The sequence below is a fragment of the Hydra vulgaris genome, chromosome 15 (genome assembly GCF_038396675.1).
Source record: "Hydra vulgaris chromosome 15, alternate assembly HydraT2T_AEP".
Classification (NCBI taxonomy): domain Eukaryota; kingdom Metazoa; phylum Cnidaria; class Hydrozoa; order Anthoathecata; family Hydridae; genus Hydra; species Hydra vulgaris.
In genome coordinates, this window is record NC_088934.1 from 15,017,501 (window position 1) to 15,042,080 (window position 24,580).

Genomic DNA, 24,580 nt, shown 5'->3' on the forward strand with positions numbered 1-24,580 from the left:
ATGTTACTATTTATGTACATGTTACTATTTTACATATATCTAAAGCGATTTTGGTTAAGTGACTTTTTAATATTTAATATAATTTAAAAATGTCTTTTAAGCGTTAAGATAAATGAAGTAAATAATGTTTTAAAAACCACTTTAAGGTTTGAATGATGATTACTATAAAAGTTTCTTTTAAGATTTTTTTATAAGGCAAGTGAAAGCTCAGCAATTTATGCTTTTTAATAAATGGTACTTGAAACCTAAAATATTATTTGCTTTTACAACAAAATCGCTGATAAAGTAATTAGTTTATAATAAATATTTAAAAAAGTAATCTTTAACTTAATTTTTTATTTAACATTCTATAACATATTTACATAACAGAGTTTATAAATCAATTGAACTCATTTTATGGCAATTAAAAAATGTCCTTAAAAAAACATGACAAATTCACATTAAGCTAAAGCGTTAAATATTTTTAATTTTAAACAAGGCCTGACACACACACACATATTAACAACACCAATATTGAAATTTCATCGCGTTCAGAAAACCTACAAAATTATCAATATTTTAAACTTCCTTATATTGGAAAAATATCTGATTTAACCAAACAAACACTAAACACAGTCATTAAAAGATATTATAAATCGGTCACCATAAGTAGAGATGTTCGGAATGATTGACGTTTTTCTGTTCGCCCGTGTTCGTACGGTCCGAACCACCGAACCGGTCGAACACGAGCAACAATAATTTTGTCAAACAACCTGGACAACTCGGACACCCCAAACAGCGGACAGAAAAAATCTCGAACGAGGTCGGACGTCGAACATGCAAAAATATGAAAAATAAAAAATTGACACAAGAATTAGACAATTTTTTTGTTGTTGTTGTAATTCTTTATATTTATTGGTATTTCATATTTACAGGTTCGTAGTAATTTCTAGTACAGATTTAAGTGAAGTATATACCGGTAGTAAATTAAAAAAAAAAGTTGAGTAAGTTTTCAATAAGTTTTCTTAGTGTTTGTCCTTGGCATTGAAATAGGAATTTTGCAGTTCCTTGTCCATTCGAAGTAGCATCAAGGCTTTAATTGTTTCTGGTGCAAGATTGGCTCTCCTGTCATTAGTAATCAGCTAATGTCAACTAAATAATCACCCCAGAAACATCAAACCACAATAATCAAAACAACGTACAGAACACTTAACGGACACTTACTGTACACAGAACTGGACACTGAATCATATTCCCCTCTGAAATTCACTTCTCAATACTGGACACCTGTGCGAATATGGAAACTTACCTTGCACTCTCTAGCACTAATGTAAAATAATACATAAGTGCTAGATAAATTAATCGATTTTAATCGATTTGGCCCAGAAATGCCAGCTAGGTCGGACGCTGAACATGGCGGCCATAAAAAAGTTGGAAATGGCGGACATCGGACAAAACATTCTTCAATCAGAACCGAACATTTCGATCACGGACACCGTTGAAAATTTTTTAATTTAAACCAATCAATCATCTTGTAAAAATTTTTTGACTCGGTCGCACATCGGACACAATTTGGCCCATGTCCGACCATCTCTAACCATAAGATTGGTTTTAACTTCATTTAAAATTTCAAAATTTTTTTTCGCAAAAGATCCCTTTCCTACAGACTTTAATTCATTTGTTGCCTATAAATCTAAATGCGTAGGCTGTAAATCCTGTTATATTAGCGAAACTACTCGCCATTTAAAGACATGAATAATCGAGCACCAAAAAAAGGGATAAAAACTCACACATTTATAAACATATTCATTCAAATGAAAGCTGTTTTAATAGTTTTAATCATGCTAATTTTTCAATTTTGGATTCTACCTCCAACAAATTTATATTAAAACTCAAAGAAAGCCTGTATATAGAGTGGGAAAAACCCACTTATTAATAAACAATTTCAATCTAGTTCCTTTTAACATCACCGGTTCTTATATCTTTTTAAAACATTTATTACATTATTTAATTTCATTTTTATTGTATTTTTTAAGGTCTCTATTAATTCAACTTAATTTTACTAATTTGATTTAAGCATTTTAATATATTTTAACTGATGATGGCTGACTTCGATATGATATAGTCTAAACATGTTTTTTATAAGATTCCTGTCATCTCGATTTAGAACAGCTTGCCCAATACCTATCTTGTGTTGAACTCTTGCTTTATCTCCAGGGATTCTATTACTTTCCTTATCCTGTATTCTGGAACGACTGCCAAGGTCTTAAGATTCAGCCAATAAAAAGTACCACAGCATGTTAAAAAAATAAAATATAAATAATGAAAAAAAAAAGTTTGCAAAGGCTGTCAAAGTTTTAGCATCTACAAGTATTAGACTCATCACATTTCATTGTATGCGTACAGCAAAAAACTTATTACTATATTATGTTTTAGAATGTTCCATGGCTCCTGAACTTGACAATTTTTGATTTTTATAGACTTTTTGGTGTTCCGCACTTCTCAAAATAATTTTCTTTTTAGTCTCACCAATATATATATTTCGGCATGAGCATTTAAGTTTGTAAACACCTGGATTTGAGTTCGGTGGTAGTTTTGCTTTGTTGTTGCATAATATATTATTTAAATTGGGAGCTGAAGTAAATATAACTCTGATGTTTTGTTTTCTAAATTCTCTGTGGAGTTTAGGGCCAATAATAGGTATCCAAGATAGTTTAACAAACTGTTTATCTAATTGTTCAGAAATAACTTTTTTTTTTCTTTCGAATTGAAGCAAGCATGGGTATCATCCACATATCTTTTGTAAGTTGTTAAGTTTTGTAAGTTGGAATGAGTTAACAAAGGCTATATTAAGGGCTCTTTTTTCTATATTTTGCAAAAATGGTTCTGCTATGACTACCATCAACAATTTTAGTAGTGAATGTGGGTGTTGGGTCATAATCAATAACTTTACTATTTTTTATTTGATCTTTCGAATTTATCTAGATTATGCTTTATTTTTGTATAATAAAGCAAAACCTATTCCTTTGTCTAATGGATATATCTTTAGATGCAAATACTTTATTTTTGTAAAGAAAAGCGTTGTTGTTTTGTTAAATTATCTTTTAATTTTAAAGAACTAGTTAGAATTTTCAAACAGTTGTTTATTTTGTTGTTCAAGTTCTAAGATGCAAGTTTTATTATTAGTGATGATGTCCATATAAGGGACATTCTTTTGTAATGGGACAAATTTTGGAACAAGATTAGGTAGCTCAGTAGTTGCTTTATCCAGATTAATATTTGTTAAATTTAGCATAGCTGGTTTTGAAATTTGATTAGGAAGATTTTTTTTTCAAAATTGATTTTATGATTTTGCAATTTATAGTATTTTTCCTTCATTTCAGCTTTTTTTTTTAAATAATGGTAATTCTTAGATTTGCTCATTATATTATTAACTAATTCATAACACAGGTCAACAAAAAAAAAAATTTTTTCTGGTGCCGAGCAAACAATTTGTTTTTTGTATAGCATTTCTCATTTTGATTTCAAATATGCAACTCTTTTTTTACCATCAGGTCAAGTTGTAAAGATATTTAGGTTCAAATCTTAAGTATTTAGGGTAAAGTCCCTAATATTGTCGAAAAAAAAGTTATTCAAAAGTATGTCAACCTGGGTCTCAAAAGAAGCCTATTTTCATAGAGATTTTAGAAAACATAAATATTTTTTCTTAAAATTTATTGACAAAAAAATTATGTGAAAAAATGCTTAAGACTCTTAAAAAAAAGTCAACAGAATATTATTCACCAAAAATACACAAAATACTTATTTTTATTACAAATGAATAACATTTTTAAAATCTTTAAAAAGATTATATTCTAGTAAAAAGTTAATTCATCAATTAACTTTTTACTAGAATATAATCTTTTTTTTGCTTTGTTTCGAGCATGAATTAATATTTTGTGTGTGTATTCTTTCATTATATTTTCACCTTTTTTGGTATGTAATGGACTTTTTATTTTAAACGATTTTGTAATTATATTGTTTGATATACATTTCTAAAGAAAAACAAGTTGATTTTTTGCATTTGCAGTTCGTATCTTCAAATTTTGTAATTTTTGTCTTCTCTTTGTTGTAAAGAGCAGTGATAAAATCTTTAATAGTCATTTCTTGTTATACAATATGTTTGTAAAAACAAAACAAAACACTACCGAACTCAATCCAAGTGTTTACGAATTTAAATGCTCATGTGGAAGTATATATATTGGTAAGACCAAAAAAAAAATTATTTCAAGAAGTGCGGAACACCAAAGAGTCTATAAAAATCAAAAATGGTCAAGCTCTTGAGCCATGGAACATTCTAAAACATGCTGTGGTACTTTTGATCGGCTGAATTTTAAAACCTTGGAAGTTTTTCCAGAATACAGGATAAGGAAAATTAGAGAATCCCTGGAGATAATTAAAGCAAGAGTTTGACACAAGATAGGTATTGGGCAAGCAGTTCTAAATCAAGATGATGGGGATAATATTAAAACAAAAACTTAAGGACCAATTTTGACAAAGATTTAACTGATGTCACTATTATATTATTTAATTGATTTTTATATATTTTTTATATTTTACGCTTTTTAAAATCTTCTTTTTTAAACGGTTGGTTTCATGTTATTTTGTAAAGTTTTTTTCACATGATGATGCTGACCAGCCAGCAAAATATTGTTAATATATTATTATATCAAAATATATTTTAAAAATAGTTATATGCTGCTTTTTTTATTGATATCAACTTAAATATTTACAAACATATCGTATAACAAGAAATGACTTTTAATATTATATATATATATATATATATATATATATATATATATATATATATATATATATATATATATATATATATATATATATATATATATATATATATACACACAGGCCTCGGCGGGAACACAGTCACCTAAAATGGATTACTGGAGCAATTTACGGCTCTCCCAAAAGTACAATTTTTTCTCTCAATAGTATAATTATCATTATAACTAAAATAAAAAATAAAAAGTCATTTTTATAAAAAAAAAGCAATTGAAATGCAAATTCCCAAAGAATCCACTGAAACTCTGGTTATAGCGGAACTTTTAAGTCCAATCAATAAGGCCAAAAATTATTTAGAAACTGATATGACACATGGCCAATTAAAATCTTTTAGAGCCCATCGTAATCTTATGTATTGGACAGGTGCAATAGAACAAGAAGCCTTATTTTATTACTGGCAGAAGAAAATGGACAAAATAGAAGGTGTTGATTCCATAACTCGAGAAAAGAACATAGTTCTAGAAACGCCATTAGAGGAAATTCCAATAAGTAATGAGAACTTAACACAACCACAATTATTTACTGAATGTAATGAGATAGCTTTAGCACCAGTTCAAGGACCTTTGCAAGCAAATGACAATGTTTTCGAGTCAATATTTGTTAGTCCAAAAGAATTTCAGAGTAAAAAAGTACCAAAACAAGCAACAAAAGTTTCATTAGTCATTATATCTGACAAACATATTGCTAGTTTAGAAGAGAGCTAAAGAAGAATTAGAAAAACAGAGAATTGAGAAAAAGCAAGAAAGAAAGGGAAAAAAAACTGAAAAAGAGTCTGAGAAACAGGAAAGAAAGCGAATTTGGCTAGAAAATTTGAAAGAAAAACAAGAAAAAGCAGCTAAAAAGTCTAAAACTAAGTAAAATTTTACGTAGAACAATGGAAAGGAATTTTTAATTTTATATCATGCGTAGAATTAATAAACCTCTGTCAGAAAAATGTCTTTAATGTATTAGTCATTTTAATATTCAAGAAATATATAATACTAAAAATCAGGACTTTCTTTTTTACTTATTAGGACTTTCTTTTATTCCAAACAAAATTATAGTACTTTCTTTTTGTAATCACCTCAAACTACATTACAGCTTAAATTAAGACTTTTTTTGAAAGTATTCACTCCTAAAATAGAATAAAACTGAAAATTTATTTATTATTCTACAATATTATCAAAAAGCAAGAGTTCAAATTCATTATCTATTAGTATTAATTTGCTCTTATAAATCACACCATGGTAAATATTTTAATTTAAATAAAAAATTTTTAAAATAAAAAATAGATTATATATTTTTCAAATCTAAATTAAATTATATATATTTTTTTATCAGAATAAAATTATATATTTTTATTAAATTAGTTTTAAATTAAATAATATGTTTTTTATCATAATTAAATTATATTATTATGATCTTTGCTTCAAGTTTAAAGTATTAGCGTTTTTGTTAGTAAATAGCGCTTATATCTAACATAATTGTCATTCAAACTTTTGTTACAAATATTTTTACATAATTGTCATTAAAAAGTTAATGTGGTTATTTTTGAAAATAAATTTTTTCTCACTGCTTATAGAATAATTTAAAAGTTAAAAAATGCTAAAAAGTTGCTTAACCAAAATATCTTAATTGCTTATGTAAAATCGCTTAAGGCGTACATAAATCGCTCTATACGTATTGCCTGTTACGCTCTAACACGTAATAAGGCCTGTATTAGGTCATAAAAAAATAGCAGTTAACCGCAACTGCGGGTTTTTTAAAAAAACAAATTATTTTAAAAGAGTTTTGCAATTTTTATTAAAGAAATTTTTTACTTATCATTTGTTAACTAATTCCTTACATAAAACATGTCTCTACATCATGGATTATTATAATCTTAAAAACTTTTTTTTTCTTTTAAAAAAGGAGAAGTGTTTTTGTTTAAGAGAATTTTCACAAATGTATTTAAAAATTTTTGTTTCCTAGTAATTCAATGTTGTGTAAAGTTCTTTTGACATAATACATTTATGAACATAAATTATGTTAACAAATATCTTATTGGTAACTGATAAAATCTGATAAAATTATATAATCTAATCTATAAATTGTTTATAATCTTTATAAAAATATTAATTAAATAAATAAAAATTAAAACAAATAAATTGTGATAAACAAACAAAAAAATTATGTTAAGTATTAGATTGTTATAAAAATAAATTTATAGGAAATTAAATCTTTTTTAAATGCTGAATATCTATCCATAAATTTTGTTATATTAGCTTAAAATTAAATTAAATTACAAAATATCAATAGTTTCCAGGCACCTGTAACAAATAAGATCTTAATATTTACAATACATTAAAAGCAAAGGGTTTTAAAGTATTTGTAAATTGCTTTATCATATTTGGCAAGACTTTGTTGTTATAAAAAAGAGCACCTACTTTTTTATAAAATAAGCGCTTAATTTAAGTGAAAAAACTAATGGTGTGTATATTGGCATGGGCTTTATCTGAAAGTAGAAAAAAGAACGTTATTAATAATTCAAAATATTACTTTTATTTTTCCAAATTATTTCTAATCTACACTTAGCCCTATAAGGAAAAATGACTGGAATATGAAAAAACTCCACTGAATGCAAAAAATTTTCATAAAAAATAGCAACCGGCAACTCAAAACGCTGGCAGACAACCAAAATTAATGAACCAATTACTTCCAGTCGCCTTTGTGGCGACCAACCAAAAGTCCAAGTATACACCCCTGGAGATGTATGGTGACATAGCCAATTGACATGGAATTACTCAAAACTCAATCTTCAAATATACTCTTAAATAGATTATTTGTATAAAAATAATTATATAAATTGAATGCTATATACAAAAACAATGCTATTTACAAGAATAAACCTATAAATTTATAGATTTATTCTTGTAAATATATATTTAAAACAAAGAGTGTGACTAAATCAAAGACCTCTTAAATATAAACTTTATTAACACTTTCATTCCACAAGGAAAGAGAGCCAGCATCATATAAATTTTTTTTTTTGTTTTAAATAAAAATTGATTTTTCTTTTTTTAAAGAACTATCTATATTTGGCACTTTAAAAAATTAAAGAGTACAAAATATATTAGGACAGTGGCAACAAAAATCAACCAGAGTTGGTGCGCATACACACATACATACTGTCAAATAGGATGTCAACAAGTGATATAAAAATGTACATTATTATCAAGTTTACAAAATGGGGAAGAAACATGTACAATAATAAGCGAGGATAGTTTGTAATAAATGCAACAAGCTATATCACCATCAATGTTGAGGCCTCACTTATTTAAGTTCAACATTGAAATAATGGCTCAGGTGATAGCGATGATTAATATTTTGTTTTTATTTAGAGCAGCTTTCAAAGTATTGCATTAAAAAGCAAATAAAAACATCAAAAGTATACGAAGTTATTAAAAAAATAAATTGCAATGAAGTCTAGAGTTTACTTTTATTATGTAAAATGTTTAACTTCAATCCATTTGATAGATTTCCTAACAGGGAAATCAACAGTTGTGGATATAAATAAAAGAATTATGGAAAGAAATGATAATAAATTCTCTCTAAAGTCAGGAAGGCCTCAAATTACATCTGAAAACAAGATAAGTTTTTAATTCATACAGAAAAAAATGATCTACACAAAAATGTTGTCTTGATAAATGCTGAAATGATAGAATTTCTTAATGTGAAATGCAGTGTTGACACAACTATGTCTGCAAATCTATTTAAAAGTCCTGTAAAAAAACCTTTTATTTCAATAAAGACTTAAAAAGCATGCATAAATTTGTCTAAAATAAAAGGCCATAAAAATTACCTTAAATAACAGCAGGCTACAGCAAAGCACGGAGATGGAAATGTATGGTTTGGGTTAGCTTCAATAAAGAGTGTGTCAGCCTTATCCACCTGATGACATAAAAGACAAAAATATTTACATGGCAATCATTAAGATTTAAAACTGGATGTTGATTAAAGTGGGATGAATTATAATTCTGGGATTATTGATGAAGTAAATAACTTTTAAATATTAAAGTTAATACATGTGGCACATCAAAAAAAAGAGGATCTTGTTGTGTCCGATTTGTGACCAAGAACTACCACAAAACAATAAAAAACAGCATATGTTATGAAAAGTTATATGGAATTGGGGCAAATTTAAACTATTAGAATTATAACTTCGTTTTCTTCCTGAAGAGATATCAAATCTATAAAGTAAAAATCTATTGAGGGGAATTGTATGTTACACTATAAATCTATTTAAAAAAAACAATGGTTGCAACAAAGTGTAGAAGAGTATACTGCTAATCTTCATAGTTCTATTCAGTTTGTGCTTATAGTGGCTTAATAAACCAGTAGTGTTCATTTTTACAAGATATAAAAAACATTAAAGAGAGTTGGGATGTTGAGTGATGCTGTTTTTGTTGATATCTAGATAAACATTTAGTTTTTATTAATTAAAATAAATTTAAACTTTTTCTCTAACGTTTCTTTAAAAAACTAAACAAACCAGCTCTGAATCCTTTTACTCATGATTTTGGAATTTTCTTATCAGCACCATCACAATCACAATTGGAACAAAAGATGCAGGTTTTAATTAAACAATTCATTTTACATCACATTTAAATTTTTTCTAATCTATGGTAACATAAATATATGATCTATAAGTTAGAATTTAACTTAAATAAATGGAAACAAAATACTTTTTTAACATCTGATTTTCTTTAATAGACTAATGTTGTTAATAGTATAGTAAAAAATAAACTTAGTACTATTTTTTTCAAAATTTTTTTTAATTAGATAATTTTTTCCTAACTAGACGTAGTTAAATTGTAATACCTCGAAACACCAGCTCATTTTCTGGTTCAATTATTAATATTTGCTGCAATTTTTCAATCTTTTGTGGAGGTAAAGTTGCACTCATCCTAAAACTCCTTTTAATAATACAATTCGACTATTAAAAAATGATCGGCTATGATATCTTATAAATCAATTCATAGATCTTCATTACACGTAAATAAATTATAACAACGATTGTATCATTTGAGCAGCCATTATAGTACGACAGTTACGTCTATATTAAAATGCAAAAAAAGAAATGCAGAAAATATTTAAATATAATTTGCGTGTGTTTGTTTTTAAAAATTATTTATTTGTTTACAAAATCTCGCTTATAACTAAAAAAATATTTTATGATTAAAAATTTAAACTATTAGCTTTGTTAGACAAGTTTGTTATAATTTCTAAATTACAACTATATAAAATATTATTTTTTAATTATTTTAATCAAGGTTTCTCAATGTATATGGGTCAGTAATTTATTAATGAACAAAGCGGGAAGTTCAGACGACTTACGCTGAAATTACATGGCGGTTTAAATTTTGGAAAAAAATTTTCACATTTTGTTGAAAGCAATCCTTTTATATCTTCCGCATCAAGCTTGAAAATGAAGCTTGTTAGGTAAGATATATCTAGGAATGATTATGTTTAGATGTTGGATTTAATGTTACTTAGATTTGAAATTAGTAGTGGAATATATTTATGATTTTATATATGCTGCAATTATTTTTCCATCCATTATGGTGATTTAACTTATAAAGCTAATATTAAGAAAAATTATAATAATGATAGTAATGATGCTTATTCTGAAAACCTTTACATGAAATTTAATTAAAATAGTTGAAAATAGTTTTGGGATCTTAAAGTGTTAAGATCTTATTTAAAATATTCTTTAAAATAGTTATCAAATAGTTTTAAAATTCTTTTTAAATACTAATTTCATCAATAGCTGTCAAAGGAAGTTGTTCATAACACATATATAAATCTATTTTTTTAACAGCTTTTTTGACAGCAGTCCACTTTCGTTTAAAATATATTAAAATTGCCGAAAATTGAGAAAAAGATATCCTATTTAGCCTAGATTATCTTTTTCTAGATATATTCAAAATTCCATATATTTCTTTTTTTTTTCTATTTTTCAGTTTAGCAGTATTTAATTTAATTTAAATTATCTCTTCTGTTTGTGCAGTTCAGAAGACTGCTCTTGCATTATAAACTGCTCAAACTTAAACATTTTGACTCAGATCTTTTAACATTTTGACTTAGATCTTTTGTAGTTGAATTAAAGATTCTGTATTTATATCTGTAAAGCTAGCAATTTTTTTAAAAAATTGCTAGCTTTACAGATAATTTTATAATAATTTATAATTAACGGAAATGATTTATATAAATAAAATCAAGTAAACAAAATTTTTTCTTTCTAATTTCATAGGATGAGCTTGATTTTTAGTCCTTGTTTCTGCTCTAACAAATGTTGTTTATTACATCATGTATTTTTGCTTATTTTAATTGAACACATTTTTCATGTGTGTTTAATGTATAGATATCATAAATAATGATTTTGCCGAATACTGAATATTTTGCTCGGCCTCTGGCCGTAGCACGAAATATTCAGCTGCAGATTATTTAGTGAAACATACTCTTCAAACTATTCAAAAAGATTACAAAAATAACCAGCTCAGGTATATCTACTCACAAAAAAATCCAAACCTACTAAAAATGATAATTTGACTACAACCTGAACTTAAACCATGGTTAAATTTTATTCGGAATGTCAATTATTAAGTGCGTACTGGCATAAGTATGAAGATGTTGAGAGAAAAAAAAGTCAAATTGCAAATAAAATTAGTTTTTAAATAAAACTGTTGCTTAAATTAGATAATAAATCTTTTCAAGTTGTGGTCAGAAAAAACAAAACATCTTGAAAGAACTTGCTAAATTTTTCTTATTATTTGCCATTGGCAGTGCTTTTTTTCTGTTGCAATCTGGTATTCGGCTGAATACCAAATATAAAAAAGTTGCCGAAAATCAGAATAGTCACCAAATGTTCATGACATCTCTAGTTTAATGATTGTTAAATTTAAAAAAGTTTTTTTTTGAACTTTGTTTAGTAGTAAAAGTAAATTAGTAATAAGTTTAAAAATAACATTCTATCCTTGGGGTTGCATTAGCTTCACAAAATGTGAAACCATTTTGGTTGGGGCAAAATATTGAACACAAAGCGTTATTAGCATGTTTAGTTTAGCAATTTCAATGTTAACAAAGTTAGTTTTGTTCAATGTTTTCCCCCATCCATAATGGAAGCATGTTTTGTGATGCTATTGTGATACCAAGAGTGTTTAATTTAATTTTGTGATAAATGATATATTAATACACAGGTGGGGATGTTTGTATTTTGTTTTTTAGTTTCAAGATTAAGAAAGTTTTAAGAAATTTAACAAGCATCCCCTTAAATGTGTATTAACATACTATTTATTACAAAAATAAAATAAAGCTAATAAAAATGTTGTTATTTTTCAGAAATGTGTTCATTTTGTAATTGTGTAATAACATTCTGTCATAACATTTATAACATTTATTATGTACAGGAATTTTTTTCTGGATATTTTGGGAATTCCAGATATTTTTCTCAACTTTTAGTTTTTCCGGATATCCAAAACTTTTTCCATACAATACAAGCGTAGGTATATATTTTGAATATATTTCTTTTTTAAGGTTTTTCACTTGTCACTCATACAAAAAGTTTGAAAAAAAAATTAGAAACAACCCAGCTATATAAAATTATATATATATTAAACTTTGTAAAGATAATTATTCAACATGTTTTATAGAATAGGCACTAGTTGGTTTATAGTGTTTGTATGGCACTTAAAACGTAAAAGATAGTGCCTTGTAATATTTTCCATAATTCATGGTATTTAATAATGAAAAAAATTGATTTTGTCTAAAATATTTTTATTAGAGTGTGATGTGGAAATTCAGCTTTTGCCAAGACAATAAAATATTGAAAGTATTAAGCAATAAAAAAATAATAAGTATTCAAATAAGTTATCCTTCATCTCCAAATTTAAAATTTTAATTTAAAATAAGTTTCTTTAAAAAAAAAAAAAATTTTTATAAGAAAAATTTTAATTTTTTTTTTTACTGCCTCCAGTAAAATAGTGTAGAATAGACTTAAAATGGAACTCAAATTAATCAGTATGTATATTTGTTTTTTAAGGCCATACCTGTCATAAAAGTTCTAGAAATAAGGGCTGGGGCTTTAATCCCCACGAACAGCTTAAAATATTTTGATGTTTCCTTCAAACGTTAAAGACTAATAATCACATATATAAAAGTTTAAATGTGAAAAGTATAGTAAATGAGTAAGCTTTTCTTTGACTTGGTTGGCTCTTTCATCTTTTATTTATGCTAGCATTTTATTGCCATCTTTTACTTTTCGCCTCCAATGAAATGCAAATAAAATTTACAATAAATTGAATAAAAATTTTAGTTCATAAAATATTCAATCTTACTAAAAATACTTGAAATAACATATAATATATTTAATAAATTTATTTTTACACTTAATGTGACCAGAGTTTCATAAACACTATTGGCTGTTATTGTATATATTTTATATAGATAAATTTTTTTTTTGTTCTAAAAATTTTTTATTTAAAAGAATTTTATTTAATTTGTATTTAGTAATAATGTTATAATTATTGTTTAAATTTACCAATATCATTTTGTTTAAGCATTAATAGTTTTCTAGTTTTATCTTATGTTATTGTTGTTTTTAATTCTTTAAAGTTTTCTTATAGATTTCTGATGAAATTAAGTCATGAGACAGTTACTGTTGAGTTAAAGAATGGAACAGTTGCACATGGAACTATTACTGGTATCATTTAATACAATTGAGATTTTGTTCTTTTTTTTTAAAGATGCATAGGTAAAATCACAAAAGAATTTTTTTTCAAAGATGCATAGTAGGGTGGAGCGATTTTCATAGCAAAAAAAAAAAAGAGTTTAAAAACCAATATTACTGAGACACGAATCAATGTCTATTAATTATAAGATAAAAGTAAAAAAATATTTTTATATTTTGATGAGATCTTGAGGGTCCTCTTTGGATTTTAAATTCTTGACAGGTCCTAATATTTTTAAATTTTTTTTTTCTAAACCATATCAACCTTGGATTCAAAAAAAGCAGAAAAAAATGCTTGTTTTATAAATAATAATTTTATTAAAAAAAATTTTTAGTGAAAAAAATACTTGCAAAAATATACCTTAAAATCCCCGTTTTGTTGAGGATGGGGGTTTTTAATGAAAAAAACAACTCTACTTTTTTAATTTTAATTTTTTAATAAAAACAAATATTATTTTCAAAATCAGCATATTATTTTGCTTCTTTTAAGAATCAAGTTGATATAGTTTAGAAAAAAAAAATTTAAACAATATTAGGACCCATCAAAAATTTTGAATCCAAAGAGGAACCTCAAGAACTCATCTAAACTAAAAAAAAAAAGAGTAAGGTTATTTTTTCACCAAAAGATATCGATTTGCTGCTCAGGCAAATCAAATTTCAAAAATTTTCAAAATCGCTCCACCCTAATGGTCCTACAAAAGTATTAAACGGTGACAAAATAAAGATATTTAGCCTCTTGAATGCTTTAGTACCAGTTATTAAGTTACACAAGTACATGTAGTTGCATGAACATCTACTAAATTTTTTAGGAACTTAAAAAATGAAACAGTATTGTACATTTTCCCATTTAATTATAATAAGCATATTTAAGTTTTTTATGCGAAAAATCTTAGAACTCTTCTGGTTTTTTTGTTGAACAAAAATAAAAGTGTTATACAAATAAAGCAACCACACAAAATATTGAAATAGTTCTTTTTGTTATATTTAAATAAACTAAAATCTGTTGGTAATGCAATTAAAATGTTTTTTTTGGCTCAAGTTTTTTGTGAAATAAATTTACTATTAAATACATTTATATACGTAACCAGAAATAAGAACTTGTATAGCTAGTTATTTAAAATGTTTTTTATTTAAAGTTTTATGAAAGTTGTTTATAGTTTAAACTAAGTAAATTTAAATGAGCTACCGTTACTACTAGTCCCTACTGTAGTCCACTACATTGATGGCTGCATTTGGTTGGCACAGACCAATTAGTTAGAGGTGACTCCATTAAATTCATATAAATGGTCACTAACGTTTCATTGTCATTAAACTATAGTATTAAGTTTAAGTGTGTTATCTCAAGAGTCTTAATAAATTTTTTTTTACTAAAAGCTAAAATATAATCATTTTTAGTGTATTAACCCACATAGATCCTTGTTCTAATCTTTTCTGGTATATTTCCATCAATTTTCACAAAAAAGTTCAGAATTTTGATCGAGAGAGAGCTCATAGTTAATATGATATTCACAGCCTTCAGAATTAGGGTCCGCATTCAGCAATGCTTACCTAACTGCCAACTTAGAAGTGTTTGAGGTCGGCAAAAAATCGCTGACCTTGTTTCTATGTGTTATGGTAAAACCTTTGTGTGATTTTTATTTTACATGATTGTATGATAATTTTTTTTTTGCCAACCTGTTGCTGAGCTTGAGCAGATTTAACTTGGCAAATTATTGCTGACCTAATTTTTTCTAATTCCAATGGCTGTATTCATTTCACCTAGTTAATTAATTTATTTAAAATCTTATTCAATTCTGGACAAGCAATCGTGGTTTTTAGGATATTTAAAAAAAAGAATCTTTGGTCTGGTCAAACATTTTTATTTTATGTTACGGCAAAGTTTGAAAATTTCTATTATTTTTATAATCTTTTCTTGATTAGAGCTTTTGTTTGTTATGTCATTAATATACTCGTGTAGTGCTGTGTATGTAGTAACGCTCTTCTTTTAAGGCGTGGGTGATAGTGTTAGGGTTTTAAGTCCTACTCAAATAGATTTTTTTTTTTGTAAATTTAAATGTTTTATTTCTAGGAGGTTGTTATTTGTACGCTGGTATACATAATCTCATTATCGCTCACATTATTTGTACGATCGTACAAATAATGTTTAAATAATAAAAACCTTATTTGTAAAATATTGAGGCGTGACTAATAGGGTTGCATGTTCAATTCTTTCTCAGGGTGCTCTTTTTTTTCATGGATTATGATTAAAAAAATATGTTGGCATTTTATTCCAGTTTATATAGCCAATATTGTAAATAAATTTTTGCTATATATATCAAAATGCGCATTGTTAAATACCGTAACTCTGTAAAGACTAAAACATAGAAAATAAAATATAGCAAAAACATAGAAAATAAAATATTATCTTTTTTGAACTTAATAGCAGAAAATAAGCTTTTTAACTTGAATTTAATGGTTCAATAAACTAAAGATTTGATTGGTCAATTTCGAAATGAGTCTTAAAAATTTTTTTTTCCTGCTTTTTACTACAAAAAGGATTAATTTATAGCAAATGTTTTTTGCATTATATATATATTCTTTCGTCTTGTTCAGCAAAATAATCATACATATGCTGTAATATTTTATAAATCGCTTTAATTACACCAAGTATGAGTGTAGACAAGAAAATGTTCAAGGAGATTATATATTTAAATACTAAACATAAATAAGGCCAAAATCTAGATAAGTCCTAATACGGTTCAACTAACGATATGATCCATATTAAAATTGATTTGTTTTTAATGCAAATTTTACGTGTAAAAAGTTTTCAACTTTTTACACGTAAATTTTTTTAATTTAACTTTACTTTTTTTTTACAACTAAAATATCTAATAATCCATAATCGTGTTTAATGTTTTAGGTGTTGACATGAGCATGAATACTCATTTAAAAGCTGTTAAAATGACATTAAAAGGGAAGGATCCAGTTCAGCTAGAAACTTTAAGCATACGGGGAAATAACATTCGTTACTTCATACTACCTGAAAGTTTGCCTTTAGATACATTGCTTGTTGACGATGAACCTAAATCTAAAGCAAGAGGAGATAAAGGTATTTTATAAATTTAGAAACGAATTTTTTGCAAATTAATGAAAAAAGTATGATTGCTTTATTATTATTTTTTTTTTACATATTCAGGTCTTCGTGGGCGTGGTCGCGGAGGACCTCGTGGACGTGGAAGGGGAAGAGGTCGTGGTGGTCCTAGAGGTGGAGGAGGAGGTGGTGGTGGTGGTGGTGGACCTGGAAGACGTTAATTATTGATTTAAGAAATGACTTAAATAAATATAGAAATATACTTATTCTTAGAAATAAGACTAACTCCAGTGCAACCTGTATAAAGCATATCTAACGTTTATAAACTTTCATGTAACAGCCGTTATGAAACTCAAAAGAATAAACTTTAAAATTGTCTGAAAGAAATATTAGAACAATTGAGTGCAAGTGTTATTACTTTATTTTAAACAATAAAAGCCAACCAACTTTAACTTTGTTAAATATCAAATTAAACGAAACGATGTTTTCTTCCCTTTTCCCAATATTTCTTTCATGGTGCGTACACCTTTCGGCACGAATAGTAGAAGTTTTATTTATATTACTTTCAATTTAAAATTAAATTGCCCGCCGGAGGATAAAGAAATTTTATTTTTTCGCAGTATGTCATTTTTACTAAGAAAAGAAAACAAAATTCTTTACATTTCTCCTTCTATCATTTGAAACCTCGAGTTTTACTTTATTATTAGAATTATTATATGCAGGGTGGCCCAAAAGTCACTAGGCCATTTTAAATTGAATTAACTTTTTACAATTACTTTACTTTATAAATTTCAGATAATTAAAATGTAATTCTTTTATATTAAATATGGAGAAATGCACGGACGAGCAACGTATAACGAATTTTGTCTGGAAAATAGACGATCAATCGATAACGCAAAGAGCTTACACTTCATTTTGGAAAACCACCATTCGTTCATTAGTTCACCGACGTAAACAAACAAAAGTTAACTTGGTCCAACGGTTTCAAATTCACGAATCTGTGAGTGATTTAAATTTAAATATTGTCCTGTGAAGTGCTGGCAGGTCACAGGACAATATTAAGCATGTACTCAAAAGCATTGAAAAAGAGCCATCAGTGTCAACTCAAAGGCGTTCCCAACAGCTTGAAAAAGCTCCAACTTAGCTCAAAAAAATTCTGAAATTCGTTTCATAAGTGATGCAGGAAATGGTGCTAGTATGTTGTAGGGCACAATTAGCGTATGCTATACATTTCCAAAAATTGGCATAAACCTAAGTTCATTAACAACCTTACTTTGGGCAACGAGGCCCACTTCCATCTAAACGATTATGCTTATAGACAAAATATGCAATTTTGAGGTACAGAAAATCTAAGAATAGTACACAAACGATGTCAACGCCCAGAAAAAGTAACTGTTTGGTGTCGTGTTAATGCTTAGAAAGTTCTTGGAAGTTATTTCTTTAAAAAAGATGCAGAAAACACACTAACTAAAATGTTAGAGAATTTTGTTCGTTTTGCGGTTGAGTACCCACTAGAGCAGTGATATTTAAGTTCTAAATATAGTTTTTAATTTAGTTTCTATTCATTTCTTGTGGCGTTGATTTAATTTCTAATTTTACTTATAAAATTATTCTTATTTCAGTTTTAAATCGGTTCTCTTAAAATTAATTTCAGTTCAGTTCTTATGACTTCAACAATTCTACTTTTTATTTCAGTTCCTAATTCAGTTAATATTTCACTTCTATCAAGTTTTTTTTGAAATTTTTAACAGGATATTAACTTATTAAGTATCATTATCAAAGTTTCAAGACAATATTAAAGCAATTTTTTAATATAATATAATACAATATAAATAGTCAAACAATAATTGTAAAACAGTCATTCAACAATTCAATTGAATTGAGATTTTTTTGAAACTGTAAGAAAATAAACTCTTGAATTTCAATCACATATTCTTGGTTAGTTTCATAAAAACTCTCATTTCTAACACTAGTCAAATGTAGTACGTTTAGGTTAAAAATTTGATTACTTTAAAAATTTTAATTGCGTGATATTAATGAATAGTAAACAGACTTATCTACAAAGATAACAAATTTTTGGTGTACATCCTGACGGGAAAATTAACTTTTTAGGGAAAGGAGTAAATGTGTCCCCCTCTCCTAAATTTTTTTCTAATATTTTATGGGAATATTGCATCATTACAATATTACTTCAAATATAATTTTAGTGTTTATATATTAATTTACAAAGTGAAGTCCACAAAGTGCTTTATATGCAAACTTTAATGATTTAGAGAGTATTAAATGTAACAAATATGCATTATATAATACACAAAATATAATGTACAAGACATAATATAATAAAACTAGAATAAGTTAAAGTATGAAAATTTATGTAAACTTTTATATTAAGCCTTCACAAATTTTGAGATTTTCTAATTAATGTCATCAAACTCTATTGTTTTATTATTCTGCTCTTCTCAGAAGTTCTCCATGATTCGATTTAGATTCAGAAGTTGAGAATCTACTCAGTTTTAAACATGTTGTGATAAACAGATTTATAATACCATTCTGCAAACACTCCTAATGGCATTTTAATTTTGTTTAAGAAATCAACAAGGTGGTGTTCAATAATGTAACCTTTCCACCCCATTGAAAGGTTTTGATTGAAGTTAATCTTTACATAAATCTCAGTTTCCTAAATCATATTAAAAACTAAATCAATAGTTGATCTATTGTTGTATTCATAATATATTCTACCTTAAGGCCAGCACCGATATATAAGATAGGGCCGTATTTATATACATGTATAATAATATGACTTGTCCCTAATAAACAAACTATATACATAAATGTCAAGAAATCAAATTAATTCATAAATCTTCATAATCGAGTGGTATTTTATTCTTTATTCTTCCTTGACGACTTGATAAACCAATTCTATGATCTTCGTTTGTATTTTCAACTAAATTGTTCTCTTTAATTATTTCATTATTCTCTCTCTCCAATTCCAATGACGTTGTACCACTATTGCATTCTTCAAACGAAAGAGTAGCTTGTCCTCTGTGCATTATAGTCACGTTATCCCGAGTCCGGCATGGAGCAGATATAGCGTTAACTTCAACTAAACTAGCGTAAAGTTGAATCTGATTTCGACAAAGGATATGTCCATTGTGATTTAATTTTACTTCATATGATCAAGGGGCAATGCGTTTCATTATTTTACCTCTAAGACTCAATTCACAAATTACTTCGTTTTGAATTGCAACAGTTTGACTTTTTCTATAGGCGTATGGTTCAAAAGCACCAATATTTTTTAGTATTTTTTAGATTGAACTCTCTCTTTGACTATTTCTCGTGCAAATTTTGAATGTTCCTTATTTCGAGATTGAAACCTGGGTAAATTATCTCTCAGTTGACGCCCATGTAATAGTTCCGCTGGAGATAAACCACATTTTATCGGAGTATTACGTAAAATTAAGATACCTTTATAAATGTACTCATTCGACATATAACATTTCTTTATCAACAGTTTTATTGATTTTACAGTTGCCTCTGCTAAACCATTTGATGGTGCATAGTGTGGATTACTTGTTATGTGCTTAAATTGCCACTGTTGAGAGAATTGACGAAACGCTTTCGAACTATATTGTGTACCATTATCTGACACTAACTCCTCAAGGAAACCATTTCTAGAAAAAGATTCTTTGCACGCTTGTATAACATTTGCTGATCCAGTACTTAAAAGCAGAAACACCTCAGTCCACTCAGGTGTTTCTGTTTTCAAGTACTAGATGTTTTATTAGCCCACTGAAACAAATCAATTTTTTATTATTGAATTAACATACACATTAAGATAATTTTCTGCAATATCATCTTCTTTTGTAGGATTAGATACAGGTGCATCTGCATCACAGATCTGCATCACAGAGACATTGCATCTGCATCAGTAATAGACTTACCCGCAACATGCTCTGCAGTAAATGAAAATTTTAATAACTTCATTCTTAAACGTTGAATTCTTAGAGACATATCAATAACTGAACAATAATTTCATATTGGAATTAATGGTTTGTGATCTGTTTCTAATACAAAATTTGGCAAAACATACAAATATTTTGACATGCATGTGCACCCCCATGTTACTGCTAACATTTCCATTTCGATTTGATAATAATTTTTTTCAGTTGTCGTAAGAAATCTAGATGCACAATCAATTGGTTTGTATATACCATTACGGTTCTGGTAAACTATTACACTCAGTCCATTTAATAAACTTCCATCTGTTCTTACTTTTACAGGTTTTTTAACATCGTAGTGTGCCTAAATGGGTGGATTGGTTAAACTATTTTATACCTCATTGAATGCTCTAGTATGGTTTTCAGTCCAAAACCATGCTGATCTTGAACTCAAAAGATCTCGCAAGGGTTCAGCTAATTTAGCCAGTGATGGATTGAATTTTGATAATTGCTTGGCCATGCCTAGAAAACTACGTAAAGACGTAATATTTGTTGGTTTTGGAAAATTTTTTATTGCTTTAACTTTTTTGGTCAATAGTTTTAATTACTTCTGCTGAAATTTTATGACCTAAAAACTCCACCTCTGTTTAATCAAATAAACATTTCTCTACATTAAGGGTAACTCCATTTTCAGCAAATCTATTTAGCAATGCTACAAAGTTTTCGTTATATTCCATTTCTGTATTTCCAAAAACTAAAAAATCCTTTTGGACCATCAATAACTTGATCCATTTTTTTTTACTAAAAATTTCAGGGAGTGACGTTAACCCAAATGGATCCCTCGTTGGGCAGAACCGCCTAAAAGGTGTCGTAAATGTACATTTTAACTGACTTTCAATATTCATTGGTAACTGCCAATATCCTGAGTTAGCATCTAATTTTGCCGTATATTTACATCTATTTCCAAGTTGGGCCATTGTATCGTCTACACTTGACAGTTTATCGAATTCACGTTTGGTATCTTTGTTTAATTGTGATAAATCAATACAGATACAAAGTAGTCCATTTGGTTTTTTCACAACTACTATTGGATGACTCGTCGTGGCGCTCCAATGTGGTATGGTGTTGTATTTTCTTGTGTTGTTATATGTACAGGGTTACCTTTAATAGTCCCTAACCCTTTGAATACTTCAGAAAACTATTCTATAATTTTACTTTTTGATTTTGAAATCATAGTACACATGAATCGTTCAGGAATGTCTTCTTTAACTAGGTTAAACTTTTGTAAGGCAGTTTGCACATTATCACAAACATATATAGTAATTAATGCACTGTTCTGACCGTTTGTAGAGAATGATGTTTGAAAGACAATCGAGTTGCTTACAATCAGGACCTAATAGTCGTTTATTAGTAGTGTATAAATAATCAATTTTAATTCCAAACTTTTTTAAATGGTTAGTTCCTATAACTGTAAACTCAGCGCCTGTGTCAACTTTAAATGTTATTTTTCCTTGTTTTACTTTTAATTGAATTTCCCAAAGTCTGTCTGCACAATCTGCTCCAACTCTTCCAAAAAACAACGCACCTAGATGCTGCATACTTGACATATTTTTACTATCGTTCTGTTGATCAACATATCTATCAGGAATATTTGGTTTTGCTTTTAGGCAAACTGAACTATTTGAGAAGTGGTTCATAATGCTACAATCTCTGCACTTTTTACCCCATGCTTGACATGATCCTTGAATAAAACGATGCTTTTCACTGTTATTATTTCGCAATTCAGATACACCATCTTGAGCTTTTTCTGAAGAACGACACATTTCTACTGCTTTATCGAGTGTTCCATCTACAATTTTATCTCTTAATAAACTTCCAATCTTCAGTACCGTAAACCGGGGTTGCTTTGAACGTTTTTGAGATATTTTTACTTGCTCTTTCTTCACTATTGACAATGTTTGAAATTTAACAAAATTAATATAGGGGCTAAGATTGACTCTTACAAAATTCAAATTCAAAATAATATCTGAATAAAAGGATTTTGTATGATATTAATTTAAATAGTCATTCAAAGTTACCCTACAAATGGAGTAACTTTGAATCCGTTTTTTTTGTAAAAGCAAAATCTATTCAAAAACGCGCTGTTTTGTTTTAGTATTTAATAAAAACAATAGTCTAGTTTCACATTAATTTATTTTTGCTAAAATAAATTAATGTGAAACTAATATTTAATATGTAATTTATTTTGTTATAATGAGTAAGTTTTAAGTGGACTAGCATAAAAAAAGTCTTATTTACATCAGTTTTACTGACAGACAATGCAAGTGGAACATCTTTACATTTTGCCAGAAAATCCTCTTAAAAAAAACTTTTAAAAAAGGCAAAAGTAATTTTTTTTTCTTCTCTTTCAGCCTGCTTTTATCTTGACATCAAAATAAAACAATAGTTAAGTAAATTAATTACTGCTTGGCTAACTAAAATTACAACTACCATCTGGCAAATGATTGAAGATTATACTTATATCTAATGGTAAATCCCATATTTCTTTCAAAACCACTAAGCTACTAAGTTGCTGATTACCTTTTGATCTGAAAAAATAATAAATCTCCTTTGTTCTTTCATTACTTATAAAGTAATGTTTATAAGTAAAGAAAGAACAAAGGAGATTTATTTTTTGTAATTGTCTGTGCTTTTTTTGGAACAAGAGGTTTTCGATTGATCATCTATTTTCCTCTAATACTATTAAAGAGCTCCATACAATGTAACATCAAGAGGTTGCAATAAATGGGTAGAGTTACCAGTTATATAACAAAATACTATTTTCTTTAGTAAATTCAAGTACCTTTTCACTGTAAAGATTGCTTAGATTATAACTAATAGGAAATTTAACTCCTACAATTTGACAAAAAACAATAACCTTTTGGTCCTTGTTGTCCACAAATGGTCAGCTTTATAAACATAACCAGAGACCATTTGAGTAGAAGCACATTTTTGTATATTTGTATACTATAGATTGCCCATGTGTTTTCGGATTAAGTTTTTAAATTTTATTATAAAAGGTGGTAACTTGCACCCAATGAACATCTAATGCTTTTATCTTATAATGTTTATTGTTACCATAAAATTTGAAAACTGGCACTCAATATAATTTATATACTGCCTTACGTCAGTTTTTTTTTGTATAAACGTGGGATAGTACTGCTATGAAATGCTAAACAAAAACGACTTTAAAGATAAGTAACAGTACTTTCAACAAACTTAGTTAAACACAAAATTGAATGTACATACACATATTATATGACATATTTTTCATACAAGATTTAAAAATTATTAGTGTTTTGCAACAATAGTATTTAGATACACAGACACACACAGACAAATATATATATATATATATATATATATATATATATATATATATATATATATATATATATATATATATATATATATATATATATATATATATATATATATATATATATATATATATATATATATATAGGGGAAAGCGGGGCAAGATGGCGAATGGGGTAAGATGGCTTTTCATATAGCAAGTCAACTAAAAAACTTAAAAATGGGTGAAAACGAAACTAAAACTACACTTTGCATTTTAAAACGTCAAATGGTTTTTTTAAATACTAATAATGCAATTTTATACGCATAAGTTTACTTTTTTCGCTTCAAAAAAAATACTTTGCTTTCGGTTATTCATAACGAATGGTGTCCTTTGAGTGTAACTTTTTAAAGAATATTATTTTTCGACGCGTGTTTATTTTATGTTTTTTTAGTTAGATTAGTTGGTAATTTTTAAATTTTTATAAAATTGGAGTCAGAAATTGCATAATAAGTCATCTTGCCCCAGTCACGTGATCAGATGACATATTTATAAACTTTTTATTTCAATTTTAATTTCAAGTTTTTCTACTTTTAAACTAAAAATTCATGCAGGCAATGAATCATTATGATAAAATGAACATACCGACAAAGCATTACTGCTTCATG

The 24,580-nt window shown here is 27.3% G+C and overlaps 2 protein-coding genes across 2 annotated transcripts in view; one reads left to right on the forward strand and one right to left on the reverse strand.

Annotated features, from left to right (window-relative positions):
- The window catches only part of LOC136072042 (vesicle-associated membrane protein-associated protein B-like), a 24,143-nt gene extending 14,192 nt beyond the window's left edge, over positions 1 to 9,951 (reverse strand). Inside the window, exon 1 of the mRNA XM_065820035.1 lies at positions 9,661 to 9,951. Coding sequence (XP_065676107.1) covers positions 9,661 to 9,745 — 85 coding nt within the window. The 5' untranslated portion in view covers positions 9,746 to 9,951. The remainder of the gene's footprint in view (positions 1 to 9,660) is intronic.
- Positions 9,952 to 10,104: 153 nt separating this feature from the next.
- Positions 10,105 to 17,039, forward strand: LOC136072043 (small nuclear ribonucleoprotein Sm D1-like). Its single transcript, XM_065820036.1, has 4 exons — positions 10,105 to 10,281; positions 13,464 to 13,540; positions 16,467 to 16,655; positions 16,743 to 17,039. The coding sequence occupies exons 1-4, from the start codon at positions 10,268 to 10,270 to the stop codon at positions 16,856 to 16,858; spliced, it is 396 nt and encodes a 131-aa protein (XP_065676108.1). The 5' UTR covers positions 10,105 to 10,267; the 3' UTR covers positions 16,859 to 17,039.
- Positions 17,040 to 24,580: the final 7,541 nt, after the last annotated feature.